The sequence below is a fragment of the Anas platyrhynchos genome, chromosome 15 (assembly GCF_047663525.1).
Source record: "Anas platyrhynchos isolate ZD024472 breed Pekin duck chromosome 15, IASCAAS_PekinDuck_T2T, whole genome shotgun sequence".
NCBI classification, from domain to species: domain Eukaryota; kingdom Metazoa; phylum Chordata; class Aves; order Anseriformes; family Anatidae; genus Anas; species Anas platyrhynchos.
The window spans coordinates 5,419,146-5,433,355 of NC_092601.1; the positions used below are offsets into that span (position 1 = coordinate 5,419,146).

General features: G+C 36.1%; 1 protein-coding gene across 25 annotated transcripts in view; it reads left to right on the forward strand.

The window, feature by feature from the left end:
• The window catches only part of RBFOX1 (RNA binding fox-1 homolog 1), an 895,957-nt gene that overhangs the window by 537,513 nt on the left and 344,234 nt on the right, over positions 1 to 14,210 (forward strand). The window contains exons 1-2 of one of the 25 annotated variants that reach the window (XM_072023703.1): positions 4,396 to 4,493; positions 8,355 to 8,404. The exons of 14 other annotated variants lie outside the window; for them this stretch is intronic. Coding sequence is in view for 2 of the 11 variants with exons in the window: in XM_038186815.2 (XP_038042743.1) it covers position 4,493; positions 8,355 to 8,404 (51 nt within the window). In the remaining 9 variants the exon portion in view is untranslated. Of the gene's footprint in view, positions 1 to 4,395; positions 4,563 to 8,354; positions 8,405 to 13,537; positions 13,597 to 14,210 lie in introns of those variants that run through there. 10 more of the 25 variants (XM_038186815.2, XM_072023685.1, XM_072023691.1 and 7 more) reach the window with 10 other exon arrangements.

A 14,210-nucleotide genomic window follows, 5' to 3' on the forward strand; every position in this document is an offset into this window, starting at 1 on the left:
TTGATCTTTCCAAATCCTAACCTCTTCTAGGGAAATGTTTTGTCTCTGGGAGCCAGCCATTCAAGCCAGTATTTTAACGAATTAGAGTACATTGGACAAATAAGCCAAAACATACAGTCTGGTTGAAGTAAAAGTTGCTGTGTAGTAGCTTCATATAAAACCAGACCCAAAGTCCCCTTGGTTCTTTCTACAACTGGTTAATGGAGGGGAAATCAGATGTATTACACCAGTAGTATAAAAAAAAGCAAGGCAGAACAAAGATTTGTGTACATTGCTTTATTCTTAACATGCGATGTGCCATGCTTTTTGCCTAAGCCAGTAGCAGTCTGTCTCAGGTCTTGGCATGTTTTCAGAGATGGCAGATGACAGCAGCTGTTCCAAACAGGCAGCCTGAGCATATCTATCATTTCTGGGGAGGTACTGCGTTTTCATGGGGATATGAACAGTTGTGTCATTTGGACTTTTGTCCACAGCTGGTGCCCATTCTGCTTTGTTGAATATCCATGCAGACCACCTTTTATAATAGAATGATGGTACAAAATTGGCAGAATCATTACATCCAGGGAGAAATATCTATCAGGACTTTAGAAAACCACTAAGTCACTTTTCTTGGCTTCTCCTCTTTTCTTACTATAATTAAACATATTTTGTGCATCCACTATAAAGTTGATAAAAGCATCTATGTTGAACTAGAATGTGTTGTTTAAAAGAGGGGAAAATGTCTTTCTTAAATTGAACTGTCTCTCTGTTTACTGTTATTTCCTATGTACATGTATTTAATGCTCTTGCATATAAACATATGGTTATCCACATTGTAAAGACTGAGCTATAATGAAAACAGACATCACAGCCACAAGAGAAGATGGACGAGGTCACTGCAGAAGGCTAAGGATTAGTTAGCTGATAAGCTTTCAAGGAAGTACAAGATTAAGTAATCAGCAGGGTAACATAGAAAAGGCATCAGAAGAATTAGTTTTTTTTTGCCATGGGGTTTATAGGAATGTTATTTAAAAATGAGATGCATAGTTACTGTTCACACTAATGCATACAAATCACCATGAATTTCATTCTGTGAGTTTCACTACGTTATGTGGTCTATGAGCTTTTGTTGGTAATATTTCAGTGTAGAAGACTGGCAATGTAAGGTGTCTACAAAATACGTCACATACTCATAATGTGTAACTGAAGAATTAAATAATTTTTAGCATGTCTTGCTCACAAGGATAATTAAATGATATTGCATTTAAGTTGACAGAACTACAGGGGTGACCACTAGCTAAATAACTGTCTCCTTTTTTTTTTTTTTTTTCTGTGTGGCAAAATGATCAGCAGTATTTTGTGAATTTCCCCTCCTGCAAATGTATGTTTTTATATGCTTATTTTTCCTACTACTTTCAGCAAGAATAACTAATTACAGGGAATAGAAAATCTTTCAGAAATCATTTAAATAAGAAATCATATATCTGTAAAGGTAACATTTCATATCTTTCATTTAAGTACAACTTTTTCATTCTTTTATTCAGATAAAATGTTCTGCACAGTGCAATTACACTTACTAACATCAAAAAGTAGTTAAAAAAAAAAGGGGGGGGGGAACCCATTTCCGGAGTTTGTAGCAATGCATTTTTAAGTTTATCTCAGCATTGAAGGGGCCATTTAAGAAGATAAGAGCTTAATCCAGACATCAATGATGATGATTTCCTTCAATATGATAATAAATATACCAAAGTGCTCTTTTAGCTTTAATAATTCAGGAATCATTGAGCATTTAAGGTTCTCTTGTTCTGTGATTTAAGGAATCTGGTGGTAATTTGTTAAAAATAATATCAGACGTCTCGACAGTAGACAAAAGTGTGCAATATAAAAGGGATGATATTTCAAAATGGAAGCTGGTGCTTTCTACAGCACTTACATATAGGTTGAAAGATTTTCACCTCACTTGCCTGCCATCATGCAAACTGTAAGTGTTTGCATGACTTCCCTGTATTAGAGGTCGTCCACAGAAGTAATTTTTATAAGGAACTCCTCCACCCTCTCCTTGAAATCAGGTGTCAAAAGTCTACAAAGGAAGCTTTGTACCAAAGTAATATATTGCTGTGCTTTATCAGGAATAAAATCAGAATAACTGGTTCTGACCAATAAGGCACTTATAAACTGAGACTTACCATTTGTACCACTAGGATTTTCCAAAAAATATGCATTTGTGTTTGTAGAACAGTATTAGAATTTATAATGATTTCAAGCTAATTATAGCATTTAAATGTTGTTTTTCAGTTTCCCACCTACATGTGAGGGACAGAGTATAGTTGTTTGTAACTAGAACATTTTGGTTATTTTTGCCCTGAAGGATACAGTTTTTAAACTGAACATTATTTTGTTTTTCTTTAGTCAAAACATTCTAAACATTCTCAGTCAAGTTGCTGTTTTACTGATTATTGTACAGGTTTTGAGTACATGGAGTTATTTTTAGTGACCACTATGGACATGAACTATTGTAACGTCAGAGCAGAATCTGAACTGGGATTTCACATTTTGAAGAAAAAATGGCAGAAACTGAATAATTGAAGAATGCATATTTAGCTTGTTATTATGTTTCAGTTATTACTCAGTTTATATTAATATGATGGCATTAATTAAAACTAGTTAGAGATTGCCCAATAGTAAGAAGTCCAGAAATCCAGGTGCACTTGTTGACTAGTTAATGGCGGTGGTAGTGCCTGCAAAGCCAAATACCATTGAAGCAGCAGGTCAATGCACCATTATTTCGGAGGCTTTCTGAGACATTAGGCTTAGTTTGAGGGACTCGGTTAGAAATATTCCCAAGCTCTTAGGCTTTCTGGTCGTGCAGAAGGTGAACAGCAAGCTTAGTGCTGGATCTGAGTGAGGTGTCACACTGCACCTAAGTTACTGTTGGTTGTCCTGGTAATGTTTGCAAATGGTGCTGGCTGTGGTTTGACATCAGGATGTTCTCTGTTAAGTGAAGCTTTTCCTGAGATTGTCATGGAGTGTTTTAAGTGGGTGGACCTTTTGGACTCTATAAAATATTTAGTAGGTTGTAGTAAATTTTAATTTGTCTCCTTTCAGGGTAATTCAGCATGCTGTGTATTTAAAGGTCTGTGCTAACAGAACAGTATTGCTGGAAAGAATCTTGGTCAAACTTTTAAAAAATAAACTTGCTAATAATACATTAAGTCATTGAAGTTATTTCACTTTATTCTGTCAAGATACTATGTACAAAGAGGTTAAATGTGCTTCAGCTTTCTGCTGCATTTAGTAAGGAAATAATTTTAGTACTCACTTGTATTTAGAGCTGAACTTAAATATCTTTACAATTGAACTTTCTTATTTTGAAAGGCTAAAAAGAAATAACGTATGGGGGGGGAGGGAGGGAGCAAGTGGTAGAAATAGCTTAAGTCAAAAGCTGGGAATGGAACAACTCTCTGTCAGTCATACATTAACATACTTTGTTACTGACTGTATTGTATTTGGGAAAGAACTCTGAATGCTGTCTTATTCCTCACTTAGATAAGCTTTCAAAAGTGATCTCCAAATCATGTCTGCCCAGAACGAGGATTTGCTGAGAGTGACAACACATGCCTGCTACATTTCCCCTGCATGGTTTTCAATAAGTGAATTCCAAGGGTTCTGACAAAAAAGAAAAAAAAAAAGAAAAAAAAAAAAAAAGTATTAGAAAATGCTCAGTAGTATGCTTCAGTACAGCAGAATACATCGGGTAAAAAGCAAAACTGTTTTTGCAAGTCTATATTTATAAGCCTAAATAATAAGCTTATCAGGAAGGAAGGAAAATTCATTTTAGGGTGTTTGGAGAAATCTTGACTGGTAATACTAGTTCATTTCTTCTTGCTGCTGCACATTGATACTTCACATGGTATGACAGCCTTTTGGAGCCATTTCAGCCCTTTGTGGCTCATCATAATCTCATTCTTCATCCCTATGATTTCAGAAGCTTTATGGAAAGAGCATGCAGATGTGTATGTGCTTTAGCATAGATGATAAGTTCCTCACATGACCCCATCAGAATTAATGATGTTTTCTACCTATTCAGCAAGAGGATTACAATTTTTATTTTTCTTTTGAGCTTCTTTATAACATTTTGTTCCTTATCTATCTATCAATCAAAAATCAAACTCTGCTTTTATTTTAGTTATCCTCGTCATACATGCCTCATTCTCTCATTACCACCTCTGGAGGAACTGGCTATTTTTAACTGTGCAGTTTTGCTTCTTTGTGGTCACTCAGCTGTGTTTCTCATACCCTGTCTTTGCTGATTTAATTTCTTTGTCCCTAATATTTCCCTACACAAGATTAGTACATGAGGGATTGTCTTTCACCTATAGATTACAAGACTCTTGGGGGGGGGGGGGGGGAGGGGAAGAGAGGAAACAAGAAACTCAGACACCTACTTTAAACAACACCATTCAACAGCAGTTTTCTTGGACACAGAAGACAGATGGAGGATTCTTAAGAAAGAAGTACGTGATATGAGAAAAAAAAAAAAAAATTATTATCCATTTAGGGAAATACAGAATTTGTCTTAAGCTGTGAGTAGTTTTTAATGATTAATTACTATTTTTCTTTTCTTTTTGTTTTACTATTAACAACATTAGGATATTTCCTAAAGGGCTCTGCAATGCTTTTATTGAGTAATATGAAATAATATTTTGAATGAAGCTTTAGTTTTGTTTCTGCATGTAAAAATGTTATTAAAAAGCAATTAGGAATATTCCTAAAGCAATTAGGAAGCAATTTTCATTGTACCAAAATGAGCCGTGGAATTGCTCTGGGTTGGAATTCTCCCAACAAGTTGGGAGAATGTACTGTTCCTGACTATGTCATCTAGAGTGGCCATGAAATTCACTTCCATATGTAGTGTGTGAAACTGCTCTCTAATTACTCAGGCTACAGTTTTACTGTATGATTTTACATCTACTGTTAAATAAAAGATTATTTCGTGCTTTAGAGATATAGGTACAATTTGATCAAATTACATGCCTTTTGTTCACCTGACTCAGTGAGGCTAAAGCTTTCTCCCTTCTTTCTTTTTTCTTTTTTATTTTTTTTACTCAGGATATGGAATCCAGTCGATTTTGTGATTCTGTTTATTTACTTATTTATTTACTTATTTTGAATCCATGACACAGTATATACTTTGCCAAACATACACATTACTGACACTTAAGAAGAACTAATGCAGTTAGGTCATTACTGCCTCTTTACTATTAAACAAACAAACAAAAAAAAGTAACCATTATGGGATAAAAATTAGCTTAATGGAATAGACACATTCCTGTAACCTCCCTTCACCCCCTATATCTAATTTTGAACTATACTGTCAAGGATGTGAATAACCGTGTTTTTCAGGTACATGTGAATTTCTTCTTCATGTTCTGACATGAGGATGTACTATTGCAAGTACAGCACTATGCTGGTTTGCTTTCTGTTTTGGATCATTTTGGTTCTGGTTTGGAGTTTGGCACAGTCAGCCTAAATAGTCCTTTAAAAGTCAGTGTAGAAGTATGTCAGTAGAGCGATTCTGCTTTGCAAGGTCCATTAAGCAATTGTAGTGTTTTTTTCTTAGGAAATATGGCTTAAATAAATCTATTACACATGGATATAAAGCATCTTGTTAAAAAACACAAAATGCCATGCTCAAAGAGTAGCTGTAAATAGCTTTCTGTCAAAGTGGATGAATGTTTTGGGAAAGATCTTGCAAAATGCTGTTTTAGGACAACAACTAAGTAAGGCCTCTGAAATAGGCCTCACTTTAAAAAAATGGTATTTGTAAAGCTTAAGCTGAAAGGCAATATTCTGGGAACACTGCTTAAAGAAAAATGTGACTTTGGCAGTAGAAGTACTGAGGAGTATATGAAGCAGCAGAGCTCTGGAAAATGTGACCTACAGGGAAAAGCTGAGGAAGAGAAGCCTGAACAAGAACTTGATAATAGTCTTCACATACATAAAAAACAGTTGCAGATAGGAAAATAATTAACTTTTTCTCTGTATTCACTCTGCAGTAGGCTTATATTGCTTCAAGGTCAGTTTTGGATCATCATTGGGAGAAACTAATGGAACGGCAGTTGAGAAGTTGACAAGGTTGTTTAGGAAAGTGGCAGCATCTTTGTTGCTAGAATTTTGTAAAAACAGTTCAGACAGAAAATACAGATATAGCTCAACTTGGGAGCTGGAGTAAAGAAAGGCACTAAAGAGGAAGAGGGGCAACCAAACAGTCTGTCTAGATCACCATTGTATTTCTCCATTATTTGCTTAGCCAGCTAACTCAGACTGAACACACTAATTAAATGCTCTCGAGAAGAAAAGTGTTTCATTTATGCTTGATAACCCTATTTTATTTTGTCTACTGCTAAACACATTTTGGAATACATAAAAATAACTTCAAGCAATCACTTTTCAAAACTGCTAGCAATTATTTGTTGTATTACATACCTTTCTTTCAATTTAGAAATGAAAAGAAAAATAGAAGCTTGTTTAGAGCTCTGGTTATTTAATACTGTATACTACTTTATTAATAACAGTTGAAGCAAGAAGGTATATTCTTAGAAGACATGTTCTTAGAAACAGAATCAGAATCTAAACTTGGAAGCAGAGTAAGTGTCATAGGCGTGAACTGTTCAGTCCCTAGGGCACCCTTCAGACAGTCTTTAGTTGTTCAGCACTTCCTGTTGTCTCTTTCCCACAATCCAGTGCACTTTATTCTCTTTCCCTCCAGGTTGGAAATAAAATTTTACCATCACAGCTGAGGAGGGAATATGTCACAGTACATATAGGCACAACTTTTAAAGAGTGCACATATGTCCAAACACAGGGTATTGCTCTAGGCTTTAACAGACAGCACTAGGTGCATCCCAGTTCTGTACCAGTGAAGATATCATTTGTAAGGCAAGCAGGAGTGGATGTAAGAAGAGAGAGAGGTGGTCTCTCTCTATATAATCTTAGCACAAAAATTGAAAAGCATTAGAAGTAATATAGTGTTGATGTCCGTGGAGCCTTTATTACTATTATTAAATATATCGAATAGAGTATTTTTCACTGTTTAAACCTTTTTATATCTCTCTAGGAAGGCAAATGGCTTAGGCATGTTTTATGTGAATGGCTGAATATATAATACTGTGGTTTTGCTTTCCAGCAAAACAGAAGTCTTTCCCAGGAACAACTCCTGCTCTAACCGGCAGGACCAGGGAAGTAATTGTCCCCTTGTACTCTGGTGAGGCCACACCTTGAGTGCTGTGTTCAGTATTTGGGCCATCAAGGCCCTGGAGCCAGAGAAGGGCTACAAAGCTGGTGAAGGACCTGGAATACAAATCCTGTGAGGAGTGGCTGAGGGAACTGTGCTTGTTTAGTCTGGAGAAGAGGAGGTTCAGAGGAGACATTGCTCTCTACAACTACCTGAAAGGAAGGTGTGGGGAGCTGTGGGTTGGACTCTTCTCACAGGTAACTAGTGATAGGACTAGATGGAATGGCCTCAAGTTGCACCAGGGGAGGTTTCAGTTGGAAATGAGGAGATATTTCTTCTCAGAAAGAGCAGCCAGGCATTGGAATGGGTTGTCCAGGGAGGTGGTGGAGTCACCATCCCTGGGGGTGCTCAAGGAAAGGATGGACGTGACACTTGGGGACATGGTTTAGTGGATGATATTGGTGATGGTTGGACCAGATGATCTTGGAGATCTTTTCCAACCTTAATGTTTGTATGATTCTACTTACTCCCCCAAACTCAGGTCTTGTTTGAACCTAACTTCTTCCCTTGCCCCCAGTGCTTTCTGCACCTCTAGTGACACGAACCCTATAGCCCAGCATTTTGTTGGTGGAATGGAATGCAACTGCTACTGTTCACTGCTGTGGGGGAGAGGCCTGAAAGTGATGCTATCTGAAGTTCAGAGAGTGTTTGAGAGGGAGAGAGAGAGAAATACACTGGAGACAGGGCAGAGTGGAGAGTGGTGGCTTGTTAGGGTCATCAGAGGTCAGGGCACAAAGCTGTTACTGTGAATTTTCTGGTAATGCAGGTGTTACTATCATGTTGGTATTGCTTCATCATGTATTATTTTAGAATAATGATACTAATGTAGCATTAATTTATCCCCTCTCATTTGGATACACTAATCTGTGTAACGTATGTTGCAATGTTTGAATTGTATATAATGTATAGAGTTCTTGTACTGATTGCTTCTTTTCATAAGCACATTCATATATGTGAAAGGGCTATAATAGTAAAAGCAGCCAAAATTGAAGTACAGTCTGTTAAGTACTGTAATTATGTTTTTTTTTTTTGCTTTTGTTTATTTATTTGTTTTGTTTGTTTGTTTTTTAATTATGAGCAGTGAAGGGAATGGAACAGGCAGAACTGGGATCACCAGGAATGATCTCCCTGGTAAGAGTGTATTCTTGTTTGAAGTATCAGATGTTCTTTTGCACTGACACAACAGTAACAATTAAAAATTTAATCATAGCATTTGTTTTTAAGCATATTAAAATTTAAAGTTTAACAGTCCTTTAGTCCTTTCCTGAATGGAAATGATAGAAATACCATTTCCAGAAATGGTAGAAGTGTGTAATAGCTTCTGTTCTATAGTTGAGTGAAGACTAAATAAGGTAACATTTTCTATTCTAGAAATGAATAAGGAAGAAGTTAGACTGAACCTATGGAAATCAGAAATATTTTTATTTTAAGTATAAAAAAAAAGCTAAAAATTAGAAGAGGTTGGATGTGGAACTCTGGATCATTATTTGTTATTTCAACAACTTATTATTATTCAGGAACATCTGGATAGAATAGATAAACTTGACAATTATGGTTTTCGTTAACAAAAGTAATAGTATGGGTAATGTCAGAGGATTTTTTAATCTAGAACTATTCATATATATTGTGTATAAAAATGGTTAAGTGGGAGATCTCATTATGAAATTGCAGAGACTGTAATCATGTGTATTTATAACAGAATCGCTCAGGGATTGGGTTGGTATGTGCAATACTTTTTGTCACTGACCAAGATGCAAGATATCACAGACTGAAGTTTGTAGGTGATAAAAAGAGTAGAGAATGGGAAATATTGGAAAAGTGACTGAGTTGTAAAAAATTGAATCACTTGATAAACTGACTGCAAGCAAGTAATTTGTTTAAAAAACAATCAGTTAAAATAATATACATAGTAATATATATATAATATGTCTCTATATATATATATATGTACATAAATTTATAAAATCCATCAATGGGGTCTTCACCATTTCAACAGAGGCTTGGAATATGAGTTCCAAGTAGCATGGACCAGATGGGTAGCACAAGTTTTGGATGTGAAAACAATACATTTCTTAAGAAATGTTCTATTCAGACTGCTTGACTTGTATTGGGAGTACTGTGTCCATTTGTCATATTTGGAAGTTCTAGATGAAAGTTTATAAATTGCAAAATTAGATAAGCTCCATAAGAATGACTACTGGGTTGGGAAACACATTTGACAGTGAAAGCTTTAGAGACATGAGTTAAAGAAGGGATTAACTTGACCTGAACTGATGAGCAGTGATTTATTTCCAATTGATACAGTATGATCATGACCAGATGATACAAAACTGGGACGAGTAGATGATATCCCAGAGGGTGGCTGATATGCCAGCAGGTCATGCTTTCATCCAGAGGGACCTGGACAGGCTGGATAAATGGGCTGGCAGGAATCTCCTGAACATCAAGGAGAAATGCAAAGTCCTGCACCTGGGGAGTCAAAGCCCCCAGCAATAAATTCTGGGAGCCACCCAGCTGGAAAGCATATTGACAGAACAGACCCTGAAGGTGCCAGAGGACACCAAACTGAACACGAGCCAGCAATGTGCTCTTGCAATAAAGAAGGCTAATGGGCTGCATCAAGCAAAGTGTTACCAGCATATCAAGGGAGTTGATCCTTCCCCTTTATTCAACACTGGTGAGTACTACTAAACCACATCTGGAGTCCTGTGTCCATTTCTGGGCTTTCCACCACAAGAATGACATGTGCATATTGGACAAAGTCCAAAGAAGGGCCACACAAGTGATGAAGGGACTGGAGTGTACCTATTATGAGGAAGGGCTGAGAGAGCTGTGACTGCTCAGACTGGAGAAGGCTCAAGGGGATCTCATCGATGCCTATAGGGTGCACAGAGGATGGAGCCAGGCTCTGCTCAGCAGCGCCCAGGGCCAGGACCAGAGGCAGTGGGCACAAGAGGTTCTGTCTGAAGATCAGGAAAGAATTTTTTACTGTGTGAACCACAGAGGTTGTGGAATCTCTCCCTGGAGATCTCCCAGAGCCACCTGGACATGGGTCTGGGACCAAATTGGACCAGATTGGACCAGACGTCCCTTCCAACCTCAGCCATCCTGTGATTTGATGATTCTGTGATACATACTTTTACTAAGGAGCATAACTGTGGTAATAGAGGTTTCTTCAGTCAAAAAAAAACAGACGTATAACAACTGCCAATACCCAGAATGAAAAACTAGACAACTTCCTGCTACAGTTTTTTGACATTGAGAGATATTGAGCATTGATGCAACTTTTTGGAGAGTTACTTCTTCCTTTCTGAGAATTTAGTGTTTTGTTTTTTCCCAATGCAAATCTTTATTTAAAAAAAAAAAAAAAGTATTCATTCAGAATTGTCTTATTTTTTTGTTTCATATACAAAATTAAAGCATTGTTTGGGTCTTACATGTGCTGGAATATACAGTTGTGCATGATAAGTGTATTTGTATGTTACTGAAAAAAGGTGTGTGAGGCTGGTGATAGGGTATGTGGGAATAGATCAGCTGTTTTGAGTTCTCTTTTTGTTTGTTTCTGGAATGTTTTTGTTTTGTTTTAAGTTGGGATAGAACATAAGGAAAAGAAGTGTAATTCTGTAGAATTGAAAAGGGTAGAAATGCAGTAACTGCATGAGAATACTTATGTGCCAGCTGCTGAACATAAAACATTCTTCACTGAAGTATAAAATCTGTCAGGGAAGTGTAGCTGCTGACAAAGAACATTTTATCTCAGTGACAGAAAAAAATTTATCCATATGGAAGAGAAAAAAATATCAATCAGCTGCCTTTGGTATATTATTTTGCAGTTTTGATGAATTCTGAATAAAATGACTATAAATCTTTTCCTTTTTTTTTTTTTTAAAAAAAAGTTTCCATTCTTTCCTTCACACATGCTTTCTATTAAATGTGCAATTCTTAGAGAACTTTCATGTAGTGTTTTTAATATTTTTAATTAACATCAACACAGTGAAATTTCAAAGAAATTTTAAAACCTCATTTCTTAATCCAAAGTCTTAGTATTTTATACATAAATAAATAAATAAACAAGAACTGCACAGGGAATAGCTAACACTGTGAAATGGCATGCTTGAAGCATGCTTCTTGATGTCAGCTACTCCTAGGGAGAAATAGTAGCAAGTACCTTGTTTTAAGACCTGTTTTCAAAACTTGATGCTAAAAAAAATATTACTGCTGCCAGCTACCTCAGTTCTATAAGAGACGCATTTTGATAAGGATGCAAATTTTTCTGGAGTATTTCCTTTATACCTAAGTCTTGTTTCAGTTACAGAATAGTAGATGTGACTGTTCATTTATCTTCTTATATTCTGGGTTTAATTTCTGTCTCTGTGCAAGACTGTTTCCTGATGAAGATTAGGACTAATAATGTAAAAAATGTTTCATTACATATTCTTGTAATAACTTTTCCAAACTTACTAGAAGCAAGAAATAGTAAGAGTTGAATAAACATATTTTCTCAATGTAGGTTTAATGGCACTAGGAGTAAAGACACATGTTGCTTATAAACATCTTTGGAACCTACAAATGGAGAAGACTGTAGGGCCTAGCAACCAGACAGGAAAGGAAGAAGAAATGACAATAGACAATGTTGTTGGTAACAGAGGAGAACATAGACTTGTCCAGCAGTGAAGCATCTGTCAAGGAGGGATATAAGTGAATATGTAGCAATGAGAAGGTGTCTAAGACTGGTGCCTTGAATCCAAGTGAGAAGAAGAGGAGGATGATCCTGAGATCATGGATATGGAGAACTGAAGTAATGAATAGGTTTGATGTCAAGAGGTTATGAGCAGGGACTTAGTGATGCTAGGGGAGTGTCATTACTGTAAGGAAAAATAGAGAGGTCAAACAGTGAAGAAGGAGAAACTGAAGAATGAGGAAGCATAAATACAAGACTTAACATTCTTGTTCTGCTGAGTTATATTATTCCTTTTGTACAAGTAAACTTTTTTTTTTTTTTTTTTTTTGTGGGTGTGTGTGTTTCTTAATATTTTCTGAACATGGAAGGAGTATTTACTTGAGTATGGAAGGAGATGCATAAAGAAATGTGTTTGTTGAAAATATGAAAGTATTCTGTTTTGTCAGCATCCTGGGTTCAACCGTCGGGCCATGTAGGTGAACAGAAAGATACAGTCTGTGTACAACCAAATTTCTAGCCTAAAAGAAATAACATATAAATATCATAGATAGTAGAAAAGTAGAGAAGGAAAGTAGAAACCAAACTGGCAGAAGAGAGATGTTCTAAGACTCAGCAAGATACTTGAGTTAAACAGGCATGACACCTTGGTATCTGCAGTATCTATCAAACTTCTATGTCTGTTTCAGTGGGCTGTTGGTCATCTGTGAGTTGGTAAGCTGTTTTCATAGGTGGCAAGAGCATTTGACAGGAAATAGGCATATTTCCTGTCTGGTTCCATATCTGATTTTGTGAACTCAGCTAAAGAGTATGCTCACCTAGAGTTAATGTCCCTCTTGATCCACTGTTGTAATTGGCCCAACTGGAATTACTGAAGGACAAGTGCTTACAACTCACAGATCAATTTATTTTTGTGTTTGTTGTTTTAGCCTTGAGGTCAAACGGTGAAGAAGGAGAAACCGAAGGGAGGAAGCATAAATACAAGACTTAACATTCTTGTTTTGCTGGGTTATATTATTCCATTTGTGCAAGTAGGAATGTAGGAATATTGTAGGAATGTTTTTCAATACATTTTTCTCTTTTAATTGCTTGGTCTTACTGTAAAGAACTAGTTTAAGGACATCCCAAATCATTTATAGGAACCACAGAAGTAAAGAGACTAGATCACCAATTGGAATGTAAACTCTGTAGTTTGTGAGAAGTAGCGCATGCAGAATTAAATTGTATGTTTAGCTTCACTTGTGTTTTGATGTTTTGCTTTTTTTTTTTTTTTTTCTAATCCTTTGAATCTATTTATTGGCAATGTGAATCCTTTCGTCACTTGCAAGAGGTGTGAGGTAAGAAACAAACACCTGTGTCTGTGACTTCTGTTTGTTGCAGCCTCGGAGGCAAATTGAAAGCTTTTCTAGTTGTGCATTCCAAGACTGTAAAAGCTAATTCTAGATTTATAAAATGGGAAGTTTTTAATGTATTTCATTTCTACTCTGTAATACTTTAAAACTTAATATAAGGAACTGTGTTCAGCATTTCAGGATTTGCAGTGGTTTATCATGCATCTCATTTGTTCTTTACATCTCTTTCTCCAGACACTCCAGACACACTCAGTTATGTTCTGTGTGCTGTATCTGAAGTCACTGAGATTCAAGTAAGACTCTTTTGAAGGATTCTCTGACTATAGGGTGGATACCATATTCCTCATGCTGTATTGTTATGTACTGTTAGAGAAACCTAATGTTCTATTTATGTGTTGCCTACATTAAATATTTCTATTTCATTCAATTTGCAAGGTAACTATCTTTAAATTAGTTTTGCCAAGTATTATTTTTAAGTGTTGTTTTCATTTAAAATCAAATATGTAGCATTTTTTCACTTCTTCAGGCCAGAAAGCTGTTCACAAACATTCTTCGTAGGAAGAGTTACATGTCAAATGTGTACTGTAAAATTGCTTGTTATACATGTTATACACTTTGGGGGAATGAACAAAGTCACAAAGTCAAAAACACTTAAAATATGCTTTCTTAAAGTAACTTTTTCCCCCACAAAGGAAACTTTATTTTGGAGGGGTTGTACATATGCTTAGCTTGCAAAAGTACAACATCATGGATGTATGATATTTGAATGACCAGTGAGAATTAAAAAAAAAAAAAAAAAAAAAAAAAAAGAGGAAAAAAAGCTAGGTGTCACTCTTCTACCAAACTATGTGGTTAGTAAAGAGAAATAGGCAGAAGTCATCCAGAATATCATGGATACAGTGACCGT